General features: G+C 52.1%; 7 protein-coding genes across 7 annotated transcripts in view; 4 read left to right on the top strand and 3 right to left on the bottom strand.

Annotated features, from left to right (window-relative positions):
• GUITHDRAFT_116458 (hypothetical protein) overlaps positions 1-1,263 on the bottom strand; it is a gene marked incomplete at both ends in the record, with an annotated part of 1,466 nt that extends 203 nt beyond the window's left edge. Inside the window, 7 exons of the mRNA XM_005824267.1 lie at positions 170-275; positions 325-392; positions 436-700; positions 753-799; positions 851-925; positions 993-1,124; positions 1,174-1,263. Coding sequence (XP_005824324.1) covers positions 170-275; positions 325-392; positions 436-700; positions 753-799; positions 851-925; positions 993-1,124; positions 1,174-1,263 — 783 coding nt within the window. The remainder of the gene's footprint in view (positions 1-169; positions 276-324; positions 393-435; positions 701-752; positions 800-850; positions 926-992; positions 1,125-1,173) is intronic.
• A 1,609-nt stretch (positions 1,264-2,872) lies between these two features.
• On the bottom strand, positions 2,873-3,902 carry GUITHDRAFT_154979 (hypothetical protein). Its single transcript, XM_005824268.1, has one exon. The coding sequence runs from the start codon at positions 3,871-3,873 to the stop codon at positions 2,953-2,955; it is 921 nt and encodes a 306-aa protein (XP_005824325.1). The 5' UTR covers positions 3,874-3,902; the 3' UTR covers positions 2,873-2,952.
• A 2,860-nt stretch (positions 3,903-6,762) lies between these two features.
• Positions 6,763-7,968, top strand: GUITHDRAFT_154980 (hypothetical protein). Its single transcript, XM_005824269.1, has 2 exons — positions 6,763-7,652; positions 7,697-7,968. The coding sequence occupies exons 1-2, from the start codon at positions 6,837-6,839 to the stop codon at positions 7,733-7,735; spliced, it is 855 nt and encodes a 284-aa protein (XP_005824326.1). The 5' UTR covers positions 6,763-6,836; the 3' UTR covers positions 7,736-7,968.
• A 702-nt stretch (positions 7,969-8,670) lies between these two features.
• GUITHDRAFT_116460 (hypothetical protein) lies at positions 8,671-10,963 on the top strand (the record flags this gene model as incomplete). Its single annotated transcript, XM_005824270.1, has 19 exons — positions 8,671-8,742; positions 8,789-8,966; positions 9,017-9,117; positions 9,231-9,277; positions 9,322-9,405; positions 9,451-9,556; positions 9,600-9,672; positions 9,724-9,788; positions 9,839-9,920; positions 9,970-10,039; positions 10,089-10,138; positions 10,195-10,226; positions 10,272-10,340; positions 10,387-10,426; positions 10,471-10,511; positions 10,562-10,648; positions 10,698-10,765; positions 10,810-10,894; positions 10,940-10,963. The coding sequence occupies 19 exons, from the start codon at positions 8,671-8,673 to the stop codon at positions 10,961-10,963; spliced, it is 1,374 nt and encodes a 457-aa protein (XP_005824327.1).
• A 454-nt stretch (positions 10,964-11,417) lies between these two features.
• Positions 11,418-15,226, top strand: GUITHDRAFT_116461 (hypothetical protein; the record flags this gene model as incomplete). Its single annotated transcript, XM_005824271.1, has 11 exons — positions 11,418-13,717; positions 13,770-13,851; positions 13,903-14,082; positions 14,127-14,208; positions 14,254-14,345; positions 14,387-14,428; positions 14,478-14,558; positions 14,675-14,739; positions 14,935-15,001; positions 15,049-15,119; positions 15,163-15,226. 11 exons carry the CDS (start codon positions 11,418-11,420, stop codon positions 15,224-15,226), a joined length of 3,126 nt encoding a protein of 1,041 aa, XP_005824328.1.
• An 88-nt stretch (positions 15,227-15,314) lies between these two features.
• Positions 15,315-16,938, bottom strand: GUITHDRAFT_145047 (hypothetical protein; the record flags this gene model as incomplete). Its single annotated transcript, XM_005824272.1, has 10 exons — positions 15,315-15,364; positions 15,417-15,543; positions 15,601-15,678; positions 15,744-15,846; positions 15,897-15,948; positions 15,998-16,044; positions 16,088-16,140; positions 16,186-16,260; positions 16,314-16,378; positions 16,779-16,938. The coding sequence occupies 10 exons, from the start codon at positions 16,936-16,938 to the stop codon at positions 15,315-15,317; spliced, it is 810 nt and encodes a 269-aa protein (XP_005824329.1).
• A 4,729-nt stretch (positions 16,939-21,667) lies between these two features.
• On the top strand, positions 21,668-23,704 carry GUITHDRAFT_145048 (hypothetical protein; the record flags this gene model as incomplete). The annotated part of the gene is made up of 1 exon (XM_005824273.1): positions 21,668-23,704. One exon carries the CDS (start codon positions 21,668-21,670, stop codon positions 23,702-23,704), a length of 2,037 nt encoding a protein of 678 aa, XP_005824330.1.
• Positions 23,705-23,988: the final 284 nt, after the last annotated feature.

Genomic DNA, 23,988 nt, shown 5'->3' on the forward strand with positions numbered 1-23,988 from the left:
CCTGCTCCTGCTCCTGCTCCTGCTCCTGCTCCTGCTCCTGCTACTCTAACAAAAGCCCCCTCCTACCTCCTCTCGACTCCCCTTCCTCTTACTTCCCTCCTCTCCGTCCCATCGCCACATCCTCTCTTTCTCCCCATCCTATCCTTCCTTGCACACTGCACGGACTCACTCTCGCCAGCTCGGCGATGGCGTAGAGTGCATTTGCACTGACAAGCTTGTCGGTGGGAAGGGACTCGGGGGAGGAGATCATCTCAAGAAGCGCTTCTAGGGCGAATCTGCGGCAAAACATCTCAATGTAAGCAAGGGACCAAGAAGAGGTAGGACGGGGTCAGGACGATTGAGCTGCAGTTGTCCTCCGAATTCTCCGCCAACATCGCCAACGCCCATGCAGCCTGAGAAAGGTTCAGGTCGGTTCCATCCTTCAGCTCTCAGCACCTGCTCTTTCCCTGGATCGGATCCTGTCGCGCAAATGTGGACAAGAGCAGCGATGGAGCCTTCGGTGTTTGCAAGCGAGACTCTGTTCTCCTCGTTGTCTCTCACTACCTCAGCGATGCTGTACGCCGCTCGCTCTCTCGCCTCGTCCGACGAGCAGCAGGCGACCTTGACCAGAGCGTTCATCGCTTCTGGTATGCTTCCTATGCTCCTCCTGTTCTCTTCGCTCTCGTTCGCTAGCGAGCCAAGGGCCCACGCTACGTTGGCTCTGCAAGCGTGTGACATGGAGCAGGAGGAGGTGGTTCAAGTCAGAGAAACACCTGCAGTCGTCGGGTAGGTCGTCATTATCTGCCATCTCAACGAGCATCTGAGTGTCTTGTCAAGTCGCAACAATCATTACAAGCAGCGCACTGCTAACAGTCCTCGAGCTCGCCCTAGCAGCTGCTGGTTGCTGCTGTCGGAAGCCAAGAGGGCGATCATCAGGCACGCATACCTGAAAGGTATCAGCAACTCAGAACGGGAGAGCGAGAAGATCAGACACAACTTTTTTGATTTGTCACTTCCATCCTCGCACAGCCGGAGAAGCGCATCGACGGCACTTGGATCTTGACTAAAAAGAATCTTCCAAGCAGGTTAACAAGCGTCCTGAAGCAACAAGATCCACTCGCCTGATAATCGTCAGACTCCGTCATCTAACGTGGCATCGTCAGGCAAACATCTCAAGAGCGCATAACTTCATACCATCTCCGCTAGCCTGAAGATCGCGTTCTCAGGATCCTCCCCTGATAGCTCCCGTAGAGCCGTACAGAACTCCTCCTCTTTGTTCGGCATGACCTCTTTCCGTGCCCGATGGGATCAACAGAGCACTGCCGTTTCCTTCATCTCAAAAGCCTTTGATGACTTTGACAGAACGGTTAGGACGGTAAGACCCGATCTGATGCCACTGGTTGTACCACTCAAATGTTGTTAAGTGACCTCACCACACAATGGGCCTGTCGAATACTGCTAGCATGCACCTTTATCAAAAGAGTCTGGAGTCTGCCTCTATCCATATCCGACAATAATTTGCCTATTCTTGCCTAGCTAGTCTCTTAGCATTCAACAGCGTGTTCACTCTCGCCCATCATGGCGCATCATCTGGCCCTTGAACTATCTCATGTCTGAAAGTACATATCGCGACAACTATCGCAAACGAACGTGTATCTCTCCACCCCTTTCCCATCCTCTTGTTACCCCTACGGGGCTCTCTTCAGCTGTCCCATCTCAGCTTCGTCGTCTCCTTCCTCTCCCTCTCTCCTTCTCTTCCTCCTCGCTCTCTTGACATGTTGGCCACATCCCCTGCATTCCCTGCATCTCTGAGTAAGTTGTCGGGCAAAATTTAATTGAGTAAAACTTCAGGCGTTTGATTTTTTTTTTCTAACTTCGGAACTGCCGCAGTGCGGCAAGGCCCCGGGCCGCTTCGGACTGAAATCAACGCCGGGTTACCGTAGTACCGTACCGTCGGTCACCGGTACGGTACTGAGGGTTGCCTGAAAACTGTTGGAGCCTGCCGCGGCGGACCATGCCAGGCAGCCTCCACTGAAGCCCGTCACGGGCCGCGCTCCGAACGGTCCAACGGAACTTCAGAAGGCAGAGCCTGCCAGGCTGTCACAGTAGCGGCCGCGACGACGGCCGCCCAACGACGGTTGCAAGAAGTTGCCCGTCACAGCCTTTACTCAAAGTTAAGTGAGATCCGAGTACGAAGATCGGCAGCCTGGACACTTTCACAACCGTTCATGATGATCGGACCGTTGAACTGCGGCCAGAGCCGGGCCGCCCGCCTGCGGCGAGGGCCACCGTGCCACGCTCACCGGCGGTCACCGGGTGCCGGCCCACTCAGACGGTCCCCCGGGCCGGGCCGGGGCGGGCGCGGCCGCCGGGGCGGCGCCGCGGCCCGGCCCGCCGCTCAGGCTCACAGGCTCACCCGGCCCTGACTGAGTCACTACGGTTGCAACCGCCGCCGCCGGATCCGATCGAACTTAGAGCGCCGCTTGACACAGTCCGGCGCCGCAGCGCCGGCCGCCGGGCCGCGGCGGCACTGGTGACCGGGCGCCGGGGGGACTCCGGGCTGTCACCGTCACGGTCCGCCGAGAGTCAACGCGCCCGGCCGGCCCGGGAGGCCCGGGGCCCCGCGCGCGCGCCGCCGCGCCGGGACTCGCGGCTCGTCTGTGTTCAGTAGTCAAGTCAGTGGTTCCGGCGCCGGCGTGGCCGGAGCCGCTGCGGCCGGTGCCTGGCCGCGCCAGCACTCAGATTCGATCGTCATCGGCGGGTGATGGGGCCGCCGAACGTACGGGGCCTTGCAATACTAATACCCGGTGACCGCCGCCGGGTACGGTGCTAGCCTGAGCAGCCTATCACAGCCGCTGAGCCCTGCCTCTGGAACATATCCTGACTCAACGTTAAACGTTAGGTTTTATGATTCTAGTCTGATATTGCTCAAATATATTTCGATCATAGCCTAGTATGCAGCAGCCCGAAGGATTAAACAGACCAGCCGTTCAAAAAATCCATCTCTGCACGTGCAGGATCGTCCAGATATTCACCATGCTTCGTAGAAACCTCAGCTGCGTCATCGTTACCATCCATTCTCAGTGAATCACCAAGCCTCAATCTCTTATTCCAACTAAAAGTCAGCGGCCAAAACATAGAATTCTGACTTGAACTTGAATCATTCCTTGGACTTTTTCTGCGTTCCATAATCATTGTTGGACTTGATGGTGCCCGAAGATGTTTCGTTACTTCTCGTTTGTCATTCGATTCTCTAGAAAATATTGAAGAGTCTGCCAAGCTCATCAGGCTGCTTGCTGGAATCCCCAACCGCAACAAATATCTCCTCCGAAGCTGGAATGCAGATCGATTGGCCCACATGAGATGTTTGAGGCAGCTTGTCTCATTCAGTTGGAGAAACGTCTGTAAGCTTGTAGATTCCAGCGGCGTGTCATGCTTCAGACAACATTTCCCATAATCCATACCAACAATGCATCGAGATTCTCTAGAATCGTTGTACTCTGGACCGTCATCGCGTACTAGCGGCAGAGACCAATGGACCGTTCTGGATCTCAGTAAAGGGTCTACCTCAGGCGAGTCACTTCGAGCTTGTTCGCGGAGTCGTAAGCGCGGAGAAGAAAGATCCGTAGACTCTAATAATTTCTTGAAGGCCAGGTTTGAATGCGATTCCTTCACACAAAGATCAATGCCCTCCAACTTTTTGCTGCCGTGCAACACCCTCCCTGCTCTGACTGAACGTCGTCGTGGCCAAGGAGCAGCATTGAGAGACCATGGATACAAATCGAGCGAAGATGCAATCGGCTCTCCATCATGGTCTATGAATAATGTGCAAGCGTTCCGATGCGCATTCAATTCAGAAAGAATTGCAAGGCTATCGAAATTGTTCTTTTCCATGTTTCCGAGCTTCCAACAGCATCTAGTCTGCGATCAGGGTTCAGGAATCTTAAAATCTGATGAAGTGCACGCGAGATAACAAACTCCAACAAATTTCGAAGTCAATCCACTTGCTTGAGAGCAAGATTTTTCGCGAAGCACGTCAAATCACAAGATATCAAACAAGCTTGGCGTGTTCAGGCAATTCAAGTGTACAAAAGAGGTTGAGAGTAACGGATCAGATGACAATAACGAAGTTAGCAAAAGATCTCTTATTAAAGTGTTAAATCAACACAAATATATTCAGAGAATTAAGTCAGCATAAAATGGGACTCCGCACGAGTTTTGAGGGTCGTGAGGTTACTATGTCAGTGAAGAACAAGGGCTCAGACATGCGCCAACTTGTCAAGTTGAAGAAAAGCAGCCATCAGGGCATGCATTCTCCTCGCGCCGCCCTGGCTACGTACATCGCTACATCTCTTCCCGAGTCCCCCGATCCACCCGCTCCGCAGCTACAAACCAATCGTCTACGTTCTTCAATGCCCCTCTATTGAAATATGGTGTCCTCCTCCTCTTATTAGATATATCTCTGAGGCGGAGTTTTTTCGGTCCGGGCTTTGCCTGGCCTGGTCACACCGGCTGTTCGACCCGGCATGCAGGAATCACTGCCGCAGCCCGCCAATAGTGAAAAGAGTCCGCACATGTATTGATATTAGGATAACAGGAAGGCAGCAATCAAACATAGACAGTCCACGGCTCCCGAAAAGAGGTTCCTGTCCTGCTCCTTTTTTTGGCCTCAAGGGGTGGGGGTTTGATGACAGGAATAGGGTGGGATGACAGACACCGGTCCTGATACGTTACACCGTGAAGGGGGTTCCTACCACACCCCCAAAATCTCCTGCGAGGTGTACTACGGGTGATGGGAGATTTTGGGGAATAGAACGGGTTTTACCGATATCCGTCCCTACTCCGTGGTCTAAAGGGGTGGGTCATAAATTTTTGGATTGGTTCTACGATGGTAGGGTAGCAATCATATGGTTGGGTGGGCTAGGGTTCCGGGGGAAACCCACAGCCGGGTGGGGTGGGACATGGGACCAAGGGGTACGCAACTCCCCTGTTGGGGGAAGGGGTTAAAAAGGCTCCAAAAGTACCGGGTAGTTACAGATGAAAGTATCATCATTTCATGGGGTAGTGACACGATTGGTAGGTGGTTTAAACCGACAGTCCGTGACGGGGTGGGGAACGAAAAGTCATGAAACACAAATAACGGATTTGTGTTTGTAACGGAAGAAAGATATGAATATTTTGAGAATACGTCACCTTGAAAAGTTGAATATTTCAGCAAGAATATGAAGTATGTTCATTCTCTTTGAAAATAGAAGACCGTGACGTACCGGCACTTCTGTCCCTCTCCGCACCGGTCCTGGCCGTCAGGAAATCGGATATATACAAGACTTTGTACTGCATTCTCACAGAACACGTACAAATGCTGATACAAATATGACGTGGTAGTAAGTGTACCTTTCGATCGAAAATGTGTATATAAATTTGGTACAAAAATAAAGCCATGGAAGAATAGGGCAGGCGCTTTGCTGGTAATGTTTGAAATCTTTGTACAAAAGTACTACGTTTTAAGCGCTAAAACGGTCCCAATAAATATTTTGGAAATTTCAAAAACAATTTTACTTCTACACCCCTCCGGTCGGATATCTGTACGGGGGTACCTTATTTCGATATTATATTGTTTTTAAAAACACCCCACCCCCAGCCGTTACGCGCGTGCATCACACCGGTATCACCTGATACAAACTGTGGTACCTTTCGGAGGAAGAGATGTACCAAATTTACTATTTGTCGGAAAGTTGTACAGTTGGTTTCTACATAGCTTAATATGTACTGAAAACAAGAAACACAGTACTAACTTTGTGGTATTATTTAACTACCAGGAGACCATTTTGGTCCTAGAGAGTCTTTGTAGAGAGGTTCTAGGAACACTACCCTGAGTTGGGATTATCTCCCTGCAATGAAATTCGGTGGTGGGGGTGGTTACCCCCTACCCCCTTCTCCCGCATCTTCTTCTTCATGGTCAAACGCCGCAGTCCAGGAGGAACAGAATCGGAGGCGGGCCAACCCTTTATTCCATATTGAGTTGGCTTGTCTGGTCTGAGAATATGTTCAGACCAGACTATACGGCGTGTATTCCAGTACAAATTCAAATTCTATCTGTACCTGCGTTTGAATTCTCTCGGAGGATGGGAGGGGTACTGCTACGCCAACTTTTTTTGAAAAGGTGATTCTATCTTCAGGGTGGGTGGAAACGATAGCCTTGCACCGGTGGAGGAAAGTACCCCTTGGGCAGTTAGGGGTGGTCAGAGGGAACACCCCCCTACCCCCCATTGGGCCCTTGTTTGGCTCGGTTTCTGTCCTCTGGGGGTCATCCGCCTCCCGCCAACCCGCCTGCCTGCTCGCATGCACTCGGCTACCCTCTGTCACTTGTTTCTTGCTTTCCTCTCTTGTTTTTGTGTTGTTTCCATGTGTTCTGATGTATTCATTGTATGAATGTCGTTTTTGTCCTGATTCGAGATCAATTTTCAATCGTTCTCGTCTTGTAATTTGCATCACCACATTGCGCCCTGAACATTCTGGTCAATTTGTGTGGTCTGAGGTCGTGCGATTCTGCTATAGTCTCTTGATTACACCCGCTCTCTCTTCTGCTATTGATACCAGGCTGCTTATTTCCTGTTTGCCACGCTGAGATCGCCGAAATCCAGATGTCTTTGCCGTGGAAATGCGAATTTCATCATCCTCTTCATACCCACTTGATCTTGATGCGATTTGATTTCTATGTTTGTTGCAATGCTTTGATTTTGTTCGATTCCCCTCCTAACAAATTTCTGACTTTTCTGTCGTAGTTTTTGGCTACTCAAATACACATAGATCCAATCAAATCTCGTTTATAATTTTCTCAAGAACAACCACTCAAAATGGATATGAGCGGTGATGTGCCCCTGGGCGGAGACATGGTCCAGCTTACTTGCAAGATTGTTGATCCGGAAATGAACGGAGGTCTTCGCTACAAGGCATGGACTCACCATCGTGAGTCTGTCCTTCAGCGTCTTGGTGCTTGGCAACTCGTGGCATCTGGACCGGACTTTGCCACTTTCAACGTCCCGCGTGCGATTGTGGAGGCTGCTGCCACGGAGCGCCAGGCCAAAATTCCCAAGGAAGAGCGCCGCTATTGGGGAGATCGATCTGATTTCTGCCGCTGCCTCGAGACTGTCTTGAATGAGCAAGAGCCAAAGCCACACAGCGCCCCTGCGCCTTCGTCCTACCTCCTTTTCTGCCAGGACAAGCGCCAGGAACACAAGGAGACTGGAAACACGGCCCCCCTCGACGTCAAGGAACTTGGTGCCATGTGGCGTGCTCTGAGCGATGAAGAGCGTAAGCCTTGGGTTGACAAGGCTGAGCAGCTCAAGGCCTCCGGCGCTACTCTTGGCATCACTGGCCGCAAGCGCTCTAAGGCTAAGGGATCCGGCCTGGGTACTACCACTCCTATTCAGCCCCTCCCACCTGCAGTCCAGGCTTGCTGCAGCGAAAATGGTTTGGACGACGTAGATGTTCTCATCAGACTGGTCGAGTCCAAGCAGCCCATGGAGTTGATGACCTACGAGCGACGCCTCCGTGTCATCATGAACCGTCTCCACGAGCTTCAGTTCCAGATTGCCACCTCCCTCCCTGCCAAGAAGCGCCACAAGCCTTCCCACCAGCAGATGAACCAGCACATGGCTCACATGAACCAGGTACTTGTTACCGTTGCGAAGTCGTGAACCTGACTTTTCTACAGCAGCAAATGCTTCATCAGATGCGAACCTTCGGAAATTAAAGTGTGCTCCTTTTTTGGTTAACAGATGATCTTCCTTCGGAGATCGTGCAAGATGAAGGGAAAGTGCAAATTAATATTACAGACCATATCTACTTGGGTCTGCTATCTGAAGATAATGCTGCTGTTTCAAAGACAAGCTGTCAGCAAGAGTGTTGATTTCTTTTCTCTCGTGTCGCTCTTGCTGAGTTGACAGCTTTGGTGATGTGCTCTAAATAAATACTTGATTAACTACGCTTCCTTTTCACATACGCCTTCGAAAATTGCGAGAGGGAGTAAGAGGTAAAGGAATCAAAAGAGGGAAAGATGAAGCAACAAATCAAAGCAGTGAAGGACAGCAAGGATCGACAACCTCAAACAGGAGTTGGTCCTCCATCTGCCTTGGCTCCCAGATCAGCGATCGTAGCTGAATGGACCCACGTCTACTTCCTCGAATTCACAGGGAATAAGGAGGTAGGGTGGTGCGGAACGGGGGCCTCAGAATGCAGAGACCGGTCGCGTTGGTGGCGCTGCTGGTAGTGTCATCAGGTTATGACTTCGATGAATCATGCTCGTTGGATGTGCTCATGTGAACTTCCCGCACCTGCTTGGCCTTGGATGTTGATGTTGCCGTCTCAAGCCCTTCCTCCTGCTCCCTGATGACTTCTGTGTGCGGGATCCCGCGCGATCTCAGAGGTCTGAACTGCAGTCTGCAGGGGAAGCATCGAGTTCCTTTCACAGCACAGCAAGAATCATATCGAAAACGTCGTTCTCGATCCCGACGTTGAGGGCTCTGAGAGGAGGGAGCAATGTGAGTGTGGGACGCCTTCAATGCTCGCACCGATATAACTTTGCAGGTCGATGAACCCATAAGGCATGATGAGCATACGGTCACATTCAAGAGAAGAGCGCATCTCAACGATAACGAACACCTGTACATTGTTGGAGACTGCAAAGCAATGGGAGACAGCGACATGTCTTGTGCGATCAAGATGAAATTTGATGAGTCCAGCAATGAGTGGGTGACACAGGTTGTACATACTCATATCATGCAGTAGCTCACCCTCGATCGGACAGATCGACTCAGTGCCAGCCAACACTCAGTACAGATATTTTGCTGCGGACCCGAACCATGTTGAGAGTAGCGCTCGGCACATGACGAGCTACTGGTACCTGGTCCGCGTTCCGGATGCTAGCCAGAAGGAGGTGGTATCGGACGACTGTACTCAGCTCATCCGGTTTCAAGTCTACAAGGGTTCCCTGCCTCCTCCTCCTCCTCAGGAGCCCCCTCACAGAACTTGCTAGGGGCCCAGGATGTCCGAGTTTGCGGCTCGATCAAGGAGTTGGGGCACTGGAAAGCGGACCAGGCACTTCGTCTTGATAAGAAGGGAGACACAAAATGGGAGGTGGGCTCTTTGCGTGCAATTTGAATATGAGGATGAGGATGAGGATGTAAATGGTAGAGCTGATGACGATGACGACTTGGAAACACAGATGGAGTTGATGACGATGATTACAGGCAGTGGTTCCCATACCCTCCGAGTCTCTTTTCGACTTTCAATACAAGTGACTTATATCATGCTCTGATTAACTTGTCACGACCCTGGTAGGTATGTCGCAGACGGTGTCTTTGAAGATGGCGGCAACAGAATCTCTGATGTTTCCGACGTGGAGCCTCAGCCTGAAGGAAACCGGTATCATGTGCTGGGAATCTGATCGGGCCTCATCGACTGCCTCAGTTGTGTCTCGAACCTGCAAGCTGTCTTCAACGGCCTGCTGGTCAGATTTCTGATCTTTCATCCAATCGGTGTGAACGAGAGAATGGTCATCACCGGAGGACATCCCGTACCTTGACCGCTCTCCTTGCCTGCGCGCTCATGTCCTGCAGGCTTTCGGAAACTGGAACCCGGTGAACCAATGGTGTCGTATGGGTCTAGGGAACGAGCGGACGCTGCTGACGGGTATAGCAAGGATACTGCTGGCAAGGTGAGAGGCTCAACCATGGGGCGCAGGTGTCCGAGGGAGATGCTGGGAAGCGACGTTTCCTGCTCCTCCAGAGGATTACCGAGAAGTTGAGGTAGGAGACGCCTTGATGCCCTTCACTGAGAGTAAGCTCCTTGTGTGCAGTACAGGTACGTCATCCTCAATGAAGAGCAGAACCAGGCAGTGTGGGAGAGCGAGCCGAATCGCCGAATTTCCTTCTTTCCGGGTTATGTGCAGAAAGAGGACGCAATAGGATGCTCTTGACAGAGAGACAGGTGCCGTCTCTCAGAGCGGCAAGAACGGGGGATTTCGACGTCGAGAATTCACACAGTTCGACGGGAACTTGTCGGCCTTGGATGGACGAATGTCTCACGTCTGCTGACATGCGCTGCAGCGTTGCAAAGGAGCTTCTCTTCGACTTCATCCCTCCCTGCTTGTTCATTGGTGACCTGCTGTGACATGACAGCTCTCCGGCTGATGTTGCTGTCGTTGTTTCTCAGGTCCGTACCCACAATGTAAAGATGACGTCGAGGTACCTCGTGAGCTGCTGTCCCTTGCGGACTCTGAATGCTCTCAGCGCATGAAGGCAGCGGGGGTGACGGGAGTTGTCAACGTTCAGACACAGAAAGACATCATGCAGCGGATGGTAGACGAAACGATCACAGCATATGGAGTTGCCTGACACTTCTCAGGTAAATATGGACTTGATGCGAGGCTTGTACCATGAACAAGGTGGAAATCTCCTAGTCTTTCAGCTTATGAACCTTTTCTCGCAGGCATTGAGTTTCGACATGTTCCTATCGAAGACTTCAATGGCGTACGTGCTGCAAACTTGCGTTGATGGTTTGTAAGAATTTGGTGGAACAGCAAGACTTGGCAGAACGTGTCAAGTTTGCTGCCAAGGCCACACATGAGCTTGTCGAGCTTGCAAAGTCGAGGGGGCAGGAGCCTCGGGTGAGAATGTTGGCTAACAGGAGGTTGCAAGACTCACGTTGACGGCAAGGTCTACATCCACTGCACGGCCGGGATGGGACGAGCACCAGCGACAGCTTGCGTCTACCTAGTATGGAAGTGAGTGCTGACTAGTTCTCCGACAAGTTTGAAGTAGGACACAGGCACGGCCATGACCTCGACTCGGCAAGAGCGCATGTCAAGAAGCATCGCCCCATCGTCGCTCCTAACTACAACGCCATGAAGCTTGTAGCCGTTAGCTCCTCTCTGAGCCATTCTCTGACGTCTGTCTAGGCCTTGCAGCGTGGACTTGACTGACTCCGAACCGTTCGACTAGTCACAGTAGATGACAGTCGCCTCACCGAGTCAGCCGGGCCCCGGCCGGGCAGGGCGGCGCCTCACTACTGTCCCGCCGCGGGCTTTGAGCCGGGCTGTACGGTACGGAGGCTCCGTAGCCAGGCTCAGGCTAGTAACTGAGTAGTTGCCGTTACTGATCTGGAGCCGGACAACCGTACGGTAGACAGCGGAACTTTGAAACTTTAGGCCCCTGTACAAGATTTGAATGAAAGTTTGATCTTTTCTTCCGCCGATCGGCTGGTCCCGAAGCCCCGAGGGTTTCTACCAGCCATGGAGGAAGAGACGCGGGCGACTTGCAATGAGCTCGTGGGACACGGCGAGCGAGTCATGTGCAGGCAACGACATGCTGAGAAGTGAGGAAGAGCGTTGATGAGGTAGATTGGTAGGAGAGGGCAAGGGGAGGAGCAGCTTCATCATGCAGCGGGGAGCGCATGCTTATGGTATCTTCTCATCGCGCCAGAACCCCACGATCACGTCAAGAACTTCAGCAGCTTACGGGGACCATGAGAGCGAGGCCTTGTACGGCGTCGGAGCTGCTGTCTCTCAGAGCGAAGGCAAGACCTTTCGAGTCAATGCTCTCAAGAGCGGAGGCCCCGCGGAGAGCGCTGGGCTCCTGAGGAATGATCAGATCGTGACGGTCGACGGCAAGCGACCACCAGACCTGAGCGCTCTGAGGAGCATGCTACTGGGACAGAAGGGAACCCGAGTCGTCATCGGTGTCAGGCGACCAGGAGTGCAGCATGTCATCTCTATCGAGATCACGAGGGGCGATCGAAACACTACATTGTCTCCTCTCGTTGGGATCGGCATGGGCTTCCGGCCCTTGTCCAGTGGCGGCTACTTGGTCACGAACATCGTGCCAGGAAGCGCAGCTGACAGAGCAGGCATCAAGCACAACGACGTGATATGCATCTGCAACGGGGTGCTGCTGGTCAACAAGCCCACCAACTTCCTGTCAGAGACTCTGAGCTCCAACGCTGCGGAGAGTTTCACGTTGGGGATCAAGAGAGGGGAGGGTCTCAAGACTCTGACCGTCACTGTCATCAACTCGCCGCTCATGGAAGCAAGCCCTGAGCTCGCTGCCGACTCGGGTGTAAGAACCATCGAGCTGCGGGAGACGCAGGGAAGCTATTCGGCCAACTTCTACACGGATGCCGGGGGGTCAGTGTATGACTCGGACAGGTCAGACAGCAAGCTGACGGCAGCGAGCTCCACCTCCTATCGCAGCGGGTTCTACTCGGACAGCAGCAGAGACGCGTCGGACTACAGCAGTGACGACAGCAGAGGACAGTCGTCCCCTCGTTTGATGTTCACCAAGACATCCATCCAGCAGGACGGGGGAATGATATTCTCGAGCAGGAGCCAGACTCTTCCTCCTCGCACTCGCTCCAAGCGCTTCCAAACCGCCAGCTCGCTGGGTTCTGGACCCGAGCTGCCGACGGCGACGAGGAAAGAGAGAGAAGAAGCGTACAACAACAATGATGCTCCGAGTGACCCGATCGCTCATGTCGCTCCGTCCGAGGCAGCAGCAGCAGCAGCAGGAGATGAGAGACGCCGGTACTCGCCTGATGAGCTAACGCATTTCCAAACCAAAGTGATGAACAAGATCCACGCGCTTGAGGTGCTGTACGAGGACTTGAAGATAGCGCGAGAGAGGCTGAAAGACGACCTGCACACTGAGAGCGTCGAGAAGCTGCAGCGACTGATCCATACTTACGACGACCTTGTACGGAGTGAGCATCACCGGCAGGAGGCTGAGAGAGCCCGAGAAGAAGGCGAAGTTCGTCGAGAACGAGAAATGACTTATGTCAAAGATTTCATCCACAAGATGGCGGATCAGATTGATCTTGTCTTGGACAACCAAACAAGAATGGAACACATGCTGACCGAACATGACTCGAAGATGGCAAGCTTCGAGGACAGTCTGGTGCGGCTGAAACAGGAGCAAGACGGGCTGATAGAGGGGCTAGAGGAGATGCAGCTTAAGATCAAGTCATCGGTCACTATGGTGGAAGAGAACATGTTGCAGCGAGAGCAGCAGATTTATCAAAAGCTCAACGAGTCGAGGATAGAGATCGTCTCCTCGTTTCATGCCGACCCCTCCAAGGTGACAGATTCGCCATCATCGCTCGACTCAGAGCTCAAAGCCAACGGCGGCACCCCCTACACCCCTCGCAAGTCATCGCAAGGCAAGGAAACCTTGTACAGCCCGCGAGAGAAGAGAGGAAAGTCTGCAGACCATGGGGAGACGATAGTCTCGTACGCTGGGTTCTATCCTGTCTTGTATGCTCAGAAGTGTGTCTTCTCAGACGTGGCTCCTCCCAATATGAGATGTACGAGAATCTTTCTTGACGACAGGATGGTCATCTTTCAAAAGAACAAGGATGGGGTGCATGACCTCCAGTATGCGATAGTTGTACATCTAGTCAGCCAGAAGATCTGGGCATACAAGATCATGGGGGGGATAGCGCAGAGGAATCGGACCTTATTCCAGGTGGTGGGGGAGGACATCTGCGTCTTCGTTCACGATGACAGCGGAAAAATTGACCTCAAGAAGCTCTTCGTGCTCAAGTTTGCGAACGACGATAGGATGTTCCTTCAATCAGTCCACATCGACCCGTCCATCCCGTCTCGGACGCTATGCCACATCGAAGCCGTCGGTCGCAGTTGTGTCTTGTTTGCACATGACGTCGATCGCAAGTTTGATCTCCGCAAGTGAGAAAGGATGAGAGGTGACTGTGCTTGTCTGCCCCTGAGCTTGCCGCAGCATCTTCGTGCTCGATACCGAGATGCTCACTCTGAGAAACTGTTCTGAGATCATGAACCTCAACCCCGAGCAAAAGGAGCTTGTAAGGAGCTCCTCTCGCTGAAGACTCGTGTGCTCTTCTCACCTCCTGCAGGCCTTCCACGGCATCTCGTGTACGGTCGTTGGGTTCAAACTTGTCCTGGTGCTTCAGACCGTCAGCTCTCTTGACCTCAGCCAGGTCTGGATAGTCGACACCAACCTCGGAATGATCTCGACCCCGGTCACCTTGAGTGAGCCCTGCAGCAGCTCCAGCAGCGTGCGGGCGCTGGTCAAGGTGACGTGGGAGGTTGCTGTGGCATCGCTCAGTCGCTCCAGCAGGCGATGAAGCACTCAGTTTACTTGTTCGTCGAGGAGGAGGAGCAGAAGATCGACTTCGAGCAGACGATGATGATCGACATGGGTCAGCGCACGAGCTCCTGCATGACTGAGACTGAGATGGCAGCAGAGTCAGCAAGCATCAAGAAGGTCGAGATGGAAGGAAGCTTCCCGGAGCGATGGAAAGGAAAGTTTCACATCCTTGACGAGAAGCACCTGCTGGTAGATCAAGTTGCTTGCCAACGCTCCTCATGCCTTGTCAGACGATCCGCGTCAAGGACGATGGGGCCATGGACTTCACGGAGGTAGAGGAGCATGGCAGCGGCTCTCATGCACCCATGAGACATGCTGCAGATGCTGCTGCTCGATGCTAGCGACCCTCTCAAGCTCAAAGTTTCTCCTCTCACGCTGCCTCTGCCTGGCATCCCCTGGGAGGTCTGTTCTCCTCTGTTCAAACATGCCCTCCTTCCTTGCCCCCTGCTGAACTTCGTAACTTCTTCCCTCTGTGTTGATGTGCTTTGAGGTCTATCAGTGACTGATCATGTTGAAAGAACGTCAGGCTCTCAGTGTTTGAAGAGAAACTCCTTGCAACCTCCTCTTCGAGCAAATTCAGAAGGTGGCGAATTTCTCTATCCTTCCATCCACTCCCTTCCCCTCCCCTCCCCCTTTTTCTCTTCGTCCCTTCTATCTCCTTCCCTCCTCTCGCCTCCCCTCCCCTCCTCTCCCCTCCCCTCCTCTCCCCTCCCCTCCTGTCCTGTGTCCTGTCCTGTCCTCTCCCGTCCCCTCCTCACTTCTCGCTGATCTCAATCAGGCTGGTCGGTGTGATCTCTCCCTTGCAAAACGTCGTCAAGATGTTCTGCCTGGACGTGAGGAACCCGGTGAGGTCGGTGGGCGATGGCAGGACGTGCTGACGTGGCGCTGGCAGAACGTCTCCTTCGACGTTGCCAGTCAAGACAAGTACCTGGTCGTGCTCCCCCGGGACTCCAACGGGAAACTGTGAGAGAGGTGACATGGAGGGAGAGATCTGACGTACGGTTAGGATTGTTGGAGATGTTTCTATCATCGACATGAAACAAGTCTTTGACACCAACTCGACTTCTTGAGATCGTCTTCAATAAAGTGAGATGCGAAGAGGGAATATTTACATTATGGACACTGATGGCGGGAAAAACTTGATTCTATCATGCTGCATCAAACGGTCTTGGGGTCGACCTGCCCGTTGGAAGCTTCTCTCGCATGTCCTGAGGTCAGTCAGAGGGCAGGAGCAGGAGGTCACACGTCCTCCTCGTTCACCTTGAGACTGACTGTCCCGGTCATGGAGGAGGCGGCCTTGTCTGCCAGCACCGGTCAGTCTGAGGAGGAACATCGACTTTCTCTCGTACGTCTCGTCCTCTCCCGCTGGGTCCTCGGAGTTGATCATCTGCGCATGTAAAGAGTGAGCAGTCTGAGCCCGAGGGCCAGCAAGCGGCGAGCTCACCGTCTCGCTCCTCTCGCTCATCCCCTCCCCCTCTTCGAGATCGAAGGACTCCAGACTCTCCTCGTCCTCTTCGTGCACCTGCCGAGCTGCTTCAGGGGGCAGAGACAGAGGAGAAGAAACAACTTCCTGTCCTCGGTCATCACCGCTGCGCTCTGCAGCTTGAGGAAGAGAGTTCGGCTCTCAGCCTCCCCGCCCGGTCCCTCCTCCTCAACTACTACCGGAGGGTCCAGGCGCACGTGCGCGTAGCTGCCAGGGGAGGTCAAAGAGCGCACAGGAGGGACAAGAGACAATCTCACGCGACATCATCGTCATCCAATACAAATTTCAGCGCTGCTTCCTCTGTCTCCCCTTGAGAAAATTGTCAGTAACTCCCTGCCCTCCTCTCTCCTCCACATACCTGGCCAGTTGGAGGTAGAAGCGAAGACAGTAGGCAGGACCCCATGGCTGTACCAGGAGGTCACCAACAGCCACCTCCTCTCCTCACAACCTCCCGGACAATCTTCTCAGTCCCACTTTCAACGCTTCATCGTCGGCCGGCGCCTTTCACGACATTTCATGGTGGCGCGCAGCTTTCGGGGAACGAACCTTGATGAGGTAGCAGTTGGTCCGATGGAGGAAGACGTCGTCTCTAAGTCCGTATGATCTTCTCGTCCCCGTCAGCTGACAGCACAGCATGCGTCACCCACCGACAAGACCCTCCTCCTGCCACCTACCCGGATAACCATTGTCCGACTGCACCCCCCCTCCTTGCCAGCTGCGCCGCCCTCGTCTCCGAAGCCTGGCAGGCCTTCGGTTCCTGGCTGAGCTCAGCGAGAGGAGGAGGAAGCGAGTGTATCGCACCGAAAGGGAAGTTGAAGAAGCTGGGATGGATGAGGGGTGACTGAGCCAGGGGTGACTGAGCCTTTGATGACGTGGAGCCGTCACAAGGAGGCGAAGGGCAGACGCGTCCTTCGCCCTCGCAGCATCTCGCCGTGTATGTCCCGTGACCTGTGGCAGTCTTGTCAATGTCTGCTCCTCCTCAGCTCGTCAAGCATCGGAGAGCAGCAAAGACGCAAAGGCGAGACAGCCAATCTCGTATCCCACTCAACATCAAAGGGCATGCGTCCCATGAACGAGCTTTCTCAAATGGCAGGATCTCACATGGCAGGATCAGAAGGCGAGAGAGGTTTTCTGCTCACCATTGGATGTGGAGCAATGGCTCTCGTGCTCAAATGGAGAAGATCCCTGGACTTGCATGCAGACGTGCTCACAGCTGGCAACGTCGGGGCAACGCCCTGCTCCCGCCGCTGCTCTCAAAGTGACCAGCATCTGGAGTGAGAGGAGGAGCCATGGGAGCATGCTAGTCTTGTGCATGATATATGCTCGTCGCGTCCTCTTTTTCTCGCTCTTGCCTCCCCCCGCCCCTCCTCCTCCTGTACGTCCTTCCTCAAGCATCTTTGTTTGGCCTGGATAGTTCGGAGAAGGCGGAGGAAGGTGGTAGGGTACTCTTAGTGAATGGAGGGAATAAAGAGGGTGAATAGAAATGGAATAAGGGGTAGGGGGTACACCAGCAGGGAGGTGGGGTTTAGGACGGCACGGTGGCACTGCCGCAGGTTCGGCGCCCGGCGTCCGGCCGGCCGGGCCCCGGCGGCCCAAGGCGGCAAGCCGACTCCCGACTCGGTCCGGCCGGGCGAAGTTTCGAGCCGCGCCGTCGGAGGCCGGGCTCGGAGCTTGGGCCCGCCGTTGGACTGAGGCTCAGTGATGATGCGTCCCAGCCGGCCCCGTACTCACCGTGGCACTGCAGGCTGACTCGCCGTCAGGCTCGGGCCGTGACCCGGCGGCGCCGCACTGCTGAGCCCGCGGCCCCGGCCGGGGCCGGCGGAACTTGGAACTCGAACTTCATACTCCGGATTCTCGGACTCCCGGGGGCCGCCGCCGCGGCCGCCCGGGGGCCGGCGTGTAAGCGCCGGGCCCGGGCGGTCGCACGGGCCCCGCCGGGCCGGCCGCGGCGCCGGGTGGCGAGATCGGATCAGTAGTGCCGCTACTAGGCTAATGATGCATACTGACTCGATGATTTACAGAGACATGCGGACTCCCGAGTCTGGCAAAGGACATTCGGGCCGCACTGCACAACTTGGCAACAATCATTTGAATACTGAAAGTGAAAATGCTTGACTTCGTCATACAGTATGTCTAGATCGGTGATCCAACCCCGGGCATTGAGATTTCAGCCAAGTTCAAAGTATGACTGCAACCTGGTCGATGGTACGAAACGAGGCGATCAATGGCATTCAGTTTACAGTGACTGATGATTCGTGAAATGGGCACTCGTCCGATCCATTGAGAGGAGATCTGCGCGCTAGACGGTGCAGGCAGTGGCTTCAAGCGCTGGATTGCTGACACCGATGTAGAAAGGGTGGAAACTGAGCAAGGAGACGGTCATTGAATTCCTGAGATTGCCCAAGTTGACGATCCAGCTTGCGTTCAAGGTCTTCCTGACGCTGCTGGGCATCCTTGCGGGCATCTGCATTCTGTTGCAGGAGTAAAGCAAAAAGTCAACGAAGAGATGCTTCTTTGTCGCTGGTGGTAGGAGAGTTTCGACCCGAAGACATCGCAGAGATGGGCTCTGCGACAGGGGTGCGCGAAGCAAATGCACCAGAGGCTGAATCACGTGAAGCATGTGGAGCTGGAGACTCCTTAGCGAAGACAGACGGTGCTGGTACAGGCGCAAAACAACATGGGCGAGCACAAGAAGCTGAATGGGAATCCTGCTGTGGTCGATCTTGCATGCCATGATTGTATCATCATCTCTCGTTACGGAAAAAGGACGGGGAAATTGGAATTGTTCAGCTCCAACATTTCATTGGATTGAAGTTGGAACAGAAATTTGTTCCGTAGATCTCGAAATCCTTCTTTCACTGGTCAGAGCCTTACACAATCTGTATACAAGAGGTTGAGACTATCGAAAGGTAGCGCGACATTGCTAGTTTTAAATCATTCTGATGTGCAATGACAGGCCCGGGCGAATGATTGAAACACAGAGGGTTACAACACATTACAACGATGGTTTCCTGTAGGGAAGTGGTCAAACTACGAGCGAATATTCATCCCAGTCCATATTTGGGGTACCTGAACAAGGACAGCACGGGAAAGATTGAAGGCATGCCGCAGTGCCGCGAGTTTGATGCGGTTGTAGAACCATGTATCAAGGTGATCAAGGAGAGACACGACAGAAAACAAAGTCGGCGACCTATCCTGATCGGTGAAAAAGATTTCTTGCGATATGAATGGCAGCAAAAGGGATTACAAGGAGGAAAGATCTGGCAGCAGGAATACGTTGCTTCCAACAAGATCAGTAGAGAAAATCCACATCCCTGATGATATTCACCAAGCTCCCTGGATACAGACCCCCCAACAAACTGATTCCGTGTCATGTGGCATATTTCTGTGCGCTATAGCTGACTGCTTGTCTGGTAACATGGGAGTGAATTCATTTGGCCAAGGAGACATCGACGAGATCCACAAGGCTATAGAAACTTTATTGAGAATCTTGTATTTATGTAAGAAGTGAACGCATGCGCAGTGTAGGCGACTGATACATTCAATATGAGCTCACATGGCAAAGGAGTGTTACAATGTGGATGGATGGACAATGACATTACAATGTCTATCGTGGCATTGCCTGTGACAGATACATCGAAGTTGCCATCACTACGTTTGCCATCGATTGCTGGAAGTTGACCCCATAACCTGCAATAGGAAAAATACTGCAGAAGATGATCTCATAAGGAGTAGTAGCACTGATCGGTAAAAGATGATGTCACAATGTAGACAACTGCAGAATGTCCCCCGGATTGTACACCCTTACACAAGTTTGCAACATTGCTGTCCATGGCGCCCCGATATGGGGGGATAGAGGGAGGGACAGGCATTCCCACAAAGTGATCAAGTACCCCTACAGGATGTGGTATTTAAGGCTTCCAGAAGGGGGTACTGTAGTCTGTCACCCGCCGCTAGAACGGGGTACGACGACCACCCCCATATACAACTCAATTTGTTACATACTAGAAGCACGAGGTGGGGGGTGGGCGTGGGGGTGGAATGAGAAGTGGTGGAGTCAATGCAGGGGGTAGTGCTAGGGAAGCTGTGGGGTCGAATACAAGAATACTTTTCTTTTAAAAATGTTGTTAAACATTATTGAGTCGTACCAGAAAGTACCCACCCTCTGTAGACAAAATATTGTTGTTTTGACCCGTTGTGATAGAGAGGAATATGCTTTAAAATTTATTGATTAGAAAACCTCTAACTTTATTAAAACTACCAGAAAAATAGTTATAACTGTTCTTGTAAGCTACAATAATTTTTTAAGTCCAGGACAGCAAGTATAAAAAGTAGTAGCCGTATAACCTTTTTTTAATTGTTACTCCTACAGCCCGACCCACTCTACACCTACTAAAGCTACCCCCACCCCCATCACTGTTCTAGACAGAAGCTCACCCCTTTAATCAACCCCCCCTGTCTCCTCCTCCACCACCCTACCTGCCACTACCCCTACCTCCTCAATTTCTCTATGCCTAATCTTGAGACTGCCACGTACCTCTATTCGCCACCCCTGACCCCTTACACTATCAAACTCACATTCCTTAATGCCACCGGTGTTTTCCCCTTGAAGTACCCTTGTTATCAAGAGCTGAAAACCCTCAGGTATCTTCTCCACCCCTGGCTCTCAATCCCAGTTCAGTGACTCATTGATTGTGAAACAACCCCTACCCACAAATACCACCCTTCCTGGATCTGTACCCCTCGATTCATATATGAATACCCCCTTGTTTCAGCCTATCACTCACCCTGTGAGCTAGGGTTTGAACTGATGCTTCTATAACCTGCCAACTAATTTATAAAGAACTCTGATAGTTCGGAGTGAATCAAACCTATAAAGATTTTATATGACCGTTTCTATTATTTCTGGCATGCTTCACCTGCCTGCTGCTGATGTGAATCAAAATGACCAAATCAGTTGGCGATGGACGCATTTCTTGTATATAAAACACTTTTATTGAGTTTAATTATATTGTTAATTGACAAACATCGATGCTTGTTTCACACATCGATACAACTCCTACTGTAAAAGTACTTATAAATTCTGAACTGCTACAGTTCTCGAGCGATTTCGGTACAAAATATATTTTGAGATCTGTACAGAGATTAGATATGTTGTTGTTATAATACCAATCTATTTTTGAAAATATATTTAAAACTTCATCGGATCCGAAAAGACAAGATTTCATCTTGCAATGTCTATGGACCCCCATGTTCTGCCTTCAAAGCGCATTCTTGGATGCTACCCTACCTGCCCCTCACCAAAATGTATACCCACCCTCATAATCAACTAGTTGTCATCCCCCTTGGGATGGTACCCCCAAATTAAACAATGAACCCCTCAATGAAGGATTAGACCGGACTTTTACCCTCAATACTCCACAGGAATTTGGGGTCATCATTACCCAATGTCATTTTATACCGGTACGTTCAGTCCAGTACCCACCATCTCATAATCCTGTTTATAACTCACCGGTCATAGCAACGATTTTGACCCACCCTTCTACGCAACCACTCTACCCCACCCCCACCCATTAGGGACCTACCTCTGAAGCATCCTCTCCTCCATGCAGGCGTGATCTCGTCGGCATCCAGCAGCTCCAACCCCCCCTCGTGCTCGCGCCCGGACACCTTCCGCTCCTCCCAGGCTGCTGGTCGGTCTTATCTTCACCAGCCCCTCTAGATCAATCGCCTTCTGATCTCTGAGGCCGTCAGGGTGCTTGCCGCGGAACTGCAGAGGATATTTCTTACACCTGCTCTGCAAAAGGGGATCCGTTGAAGTTCATTCCTTGTTTCCAATCGGCGACTTTGAGAAGGGATTTCAAGTCTTTGGGTGCTTGTATTGACACTGGCTGTTGCATGGTTTGCATTTGAGACAAATCTTCCTCCAGCATTCCCCCAAAGAATCAGAAATCGTCGAAGGCAGACAACTTGAACCTGGAATATATCACGTGAAGACATTGGATGAACTGATCTGGAAGTTGTTACAATGATGCAAGGATTAGAAACGGCTGGATACGACGATCATATGAACCTTCCTTGGGACTCCCTTCGGGAGCAAGATTGGGCCTCATTAGGGTGTGATCCTGGTGAGACGGATTTTGATGTTCTCACAAACCACGACATTTTTGGAAACCAATCATCTGCACCAATCGAAATTGATGGCGTTGACGGTGATATGAATTGCTCTGCGCTTCTGGGTTTTCAATGTAGTCCTGTTGCGGTTGATTCGTCTGTGGACTTCCTCTGGGAAAGTCTTGGAAATTCCAAGCAGGGTGCGCAGAATGCTTCTGCTCAGACTTCCAGTTCGAACACAAATGATCACCAAGCAAGCAACCAGGAGGGGTGGTTGTCCTTTGATCAGGACAACAATGGCGATCTCAAGGTGCATGAGGATCACAAGCACATTCTTCCTGCTTTGCCGTCTTCGCCCCTTACCTATGCACACTTCTCACATGGAATCGACGGTATGAGGGATGAATCTACAGCCAAAGATGGATTCTGTACAGGACATTTCTGCTGTGTAGCAATTGGTGATGGACGAGTGTCTCCACATACCAGTGATCAGGCTCGTTTCCTCTTGGAAAATTTGAAACGATCTGCCGGTAGGGATGAGCATGCGATTGTTCGTCTCAAGAACGAAGCGTCGATGGACTTGAAGATCTTGGTGTTCCCTTATGCGTCACCCGAATCCCTTGCATTGCGAGAATACATAGCATCCAACGTCAGCCAAATACCGGCTCCTTTCGTGCTCCTCTGCGGTGACTTGTCAACAGGAATGAAATCTTCATTCACTGATCATGTCTCCACCAATGTGAAGTCATACATCATCAAAGGGCTGGCAGAGTGCATGAGTGACAAGCGATGCAATGTCACCGCTTCAAAGTTGAAGGGTAACGAAGGTCCGAGGGCAGCTGTGAATCTCGTGGAGCCATTCGCTTCTACGTTTTTCAAAGACGTGATCGATGTTGACAGTCTACCTAATCATCAACCCACGGATGCTGAGGCTTCGACATCACACTTTGCCCCTAAGGTCTCCCCTCGTGCTGGGTTGCCTTACAACATGGGCTCTTCTACTCCGAGGAATTCGTCACCGGACGAGTCGGTTCCTTCGACCCCTCGAGCTGACGATGAGGTGCACGTCGAGGGTAAAGCAACAGCACACTTTCCGGTCAATCTGTTTGTGACAGCGATTGCGGATGGTTCGATTGAATCGGACACTCCTCAAAAAATCCGGGAGCGGCTTGCGCAAATTGTACGAAAAGTCCCAAAAGAGCAGAACACAAATGTGGAAGTTTGTGACGGCGGAACAATTGATTTGAAGATGCGAGTTTTTGTTGTCAACAGTGAAGATGCAAAGGCTGTAGGGGAATACATCAACAGTCATCTGAAACAGAACCCAGCTCCATTCGTTGTCCTTGCAAGACACCTTCCGATGGCGGTACTCTATGACCCAACTTTGCTTGATCTTTCCGATGCAAGCGTAGCTGATCGTTTGAGGAAGCAAGCAAAGACTCGAGCAGTGAAGGTTCTAAGGGAGGCAATCGCCAACAAATCCTTGGGGATAACGATGTCAATGATGCGAGGCCATGAGGGTGCTTTGATTCCTGCCGACAGATTGTATGATGCTCTGGGAACTCTGACGAAACCTGTGCAAGATGGTGACAACCCAGGCAAGTACATTATCTTCGAAGCCAGGAACAAGGCGGGAAGCGTACCGTGCTCTCCGAGAAAGAGACTGGCGAGTGAGGCTCTGGACAAACAACCCCTGTCAGGTGGGAGCATGCATCTTGGGATGCCTGGCAGTACGGCAGGCACGATGGGGCCTGAGAGTCGAATAGCAAACGACATGGTGTACAAACCTGTGAATCACCCGAAAATCATGTCCAATGGGAATAGGAAAGCCTCGATGGCCTCTGCTTCAGCAAGCTTCCTGCACCGCGACATGATTGTGAAAACTTTCAACAAGCGGGCAAGAAAGGAGGAATTCCCTTTTGACGGTGTATACGATCACGAATTTGTATGAACTATGTCAGGGAAGGAGAAGTAGCTACTTGGGGTAAGGGTCTGCTGATCGCATATCGGACGAGTTGTTCAAATCGACCAATTTGTAAAATCAAGTTTTTTCGAGTGATGTCCTAAAGTTATCTCTGTTGGCTCTGGTTCACTTATTGCAAGGTTCTGTGATTAAACGCCTGCGAAAGTATCTGCTGAGCAGAGGAATTTGCGCGCAAATCAATAAATGAGATGAAAAAGATGACTGCTCGCAAACTCTATCCAAATTCAACTCTCGTCTCATGCAGCATTCGC

This window comes from Guillardia theta (assembly GCF_000315625.1).
Source record: "Guillardia theta CCMP2712 unplaced genomic scaffold GUITHscaffold_96, whole genome shotgun sequence".
NCBI classification, from domain to species: Eukaryota; class Cryptophyceae; order Pyrenomonadales; family Geminigeraceae; genus Guillardia; species Guillardia theta.

What these genes read in the sequence shown, in the direction of transcription:
- GUITHDRAFT_154979 (XM_005824268.1), bottom strand. Translation starts at nt 3,873, where the DNA reads ATGGAAAAGAACAATTTCGATAGCCTTGCAATTCTTTCTGAATTGAAT.
- GUITHDRAFT_154980 (XM_005824269.1), top strand. Translation starts at nt 6,837, where the DNA reads ATGGATATGAGCGGTGATGTGCCCCTGGGCGGAGACATGGTCCAGCTT. An exon ending in ACATGGCTCACATGAACCAG is followed by an intron (nt 7,653 to 7,696) that starts GTACTTGTTACC and finishes ACTTTTCTACAG; the next exon opens with CAGCAAATGCTTCATCAGAT.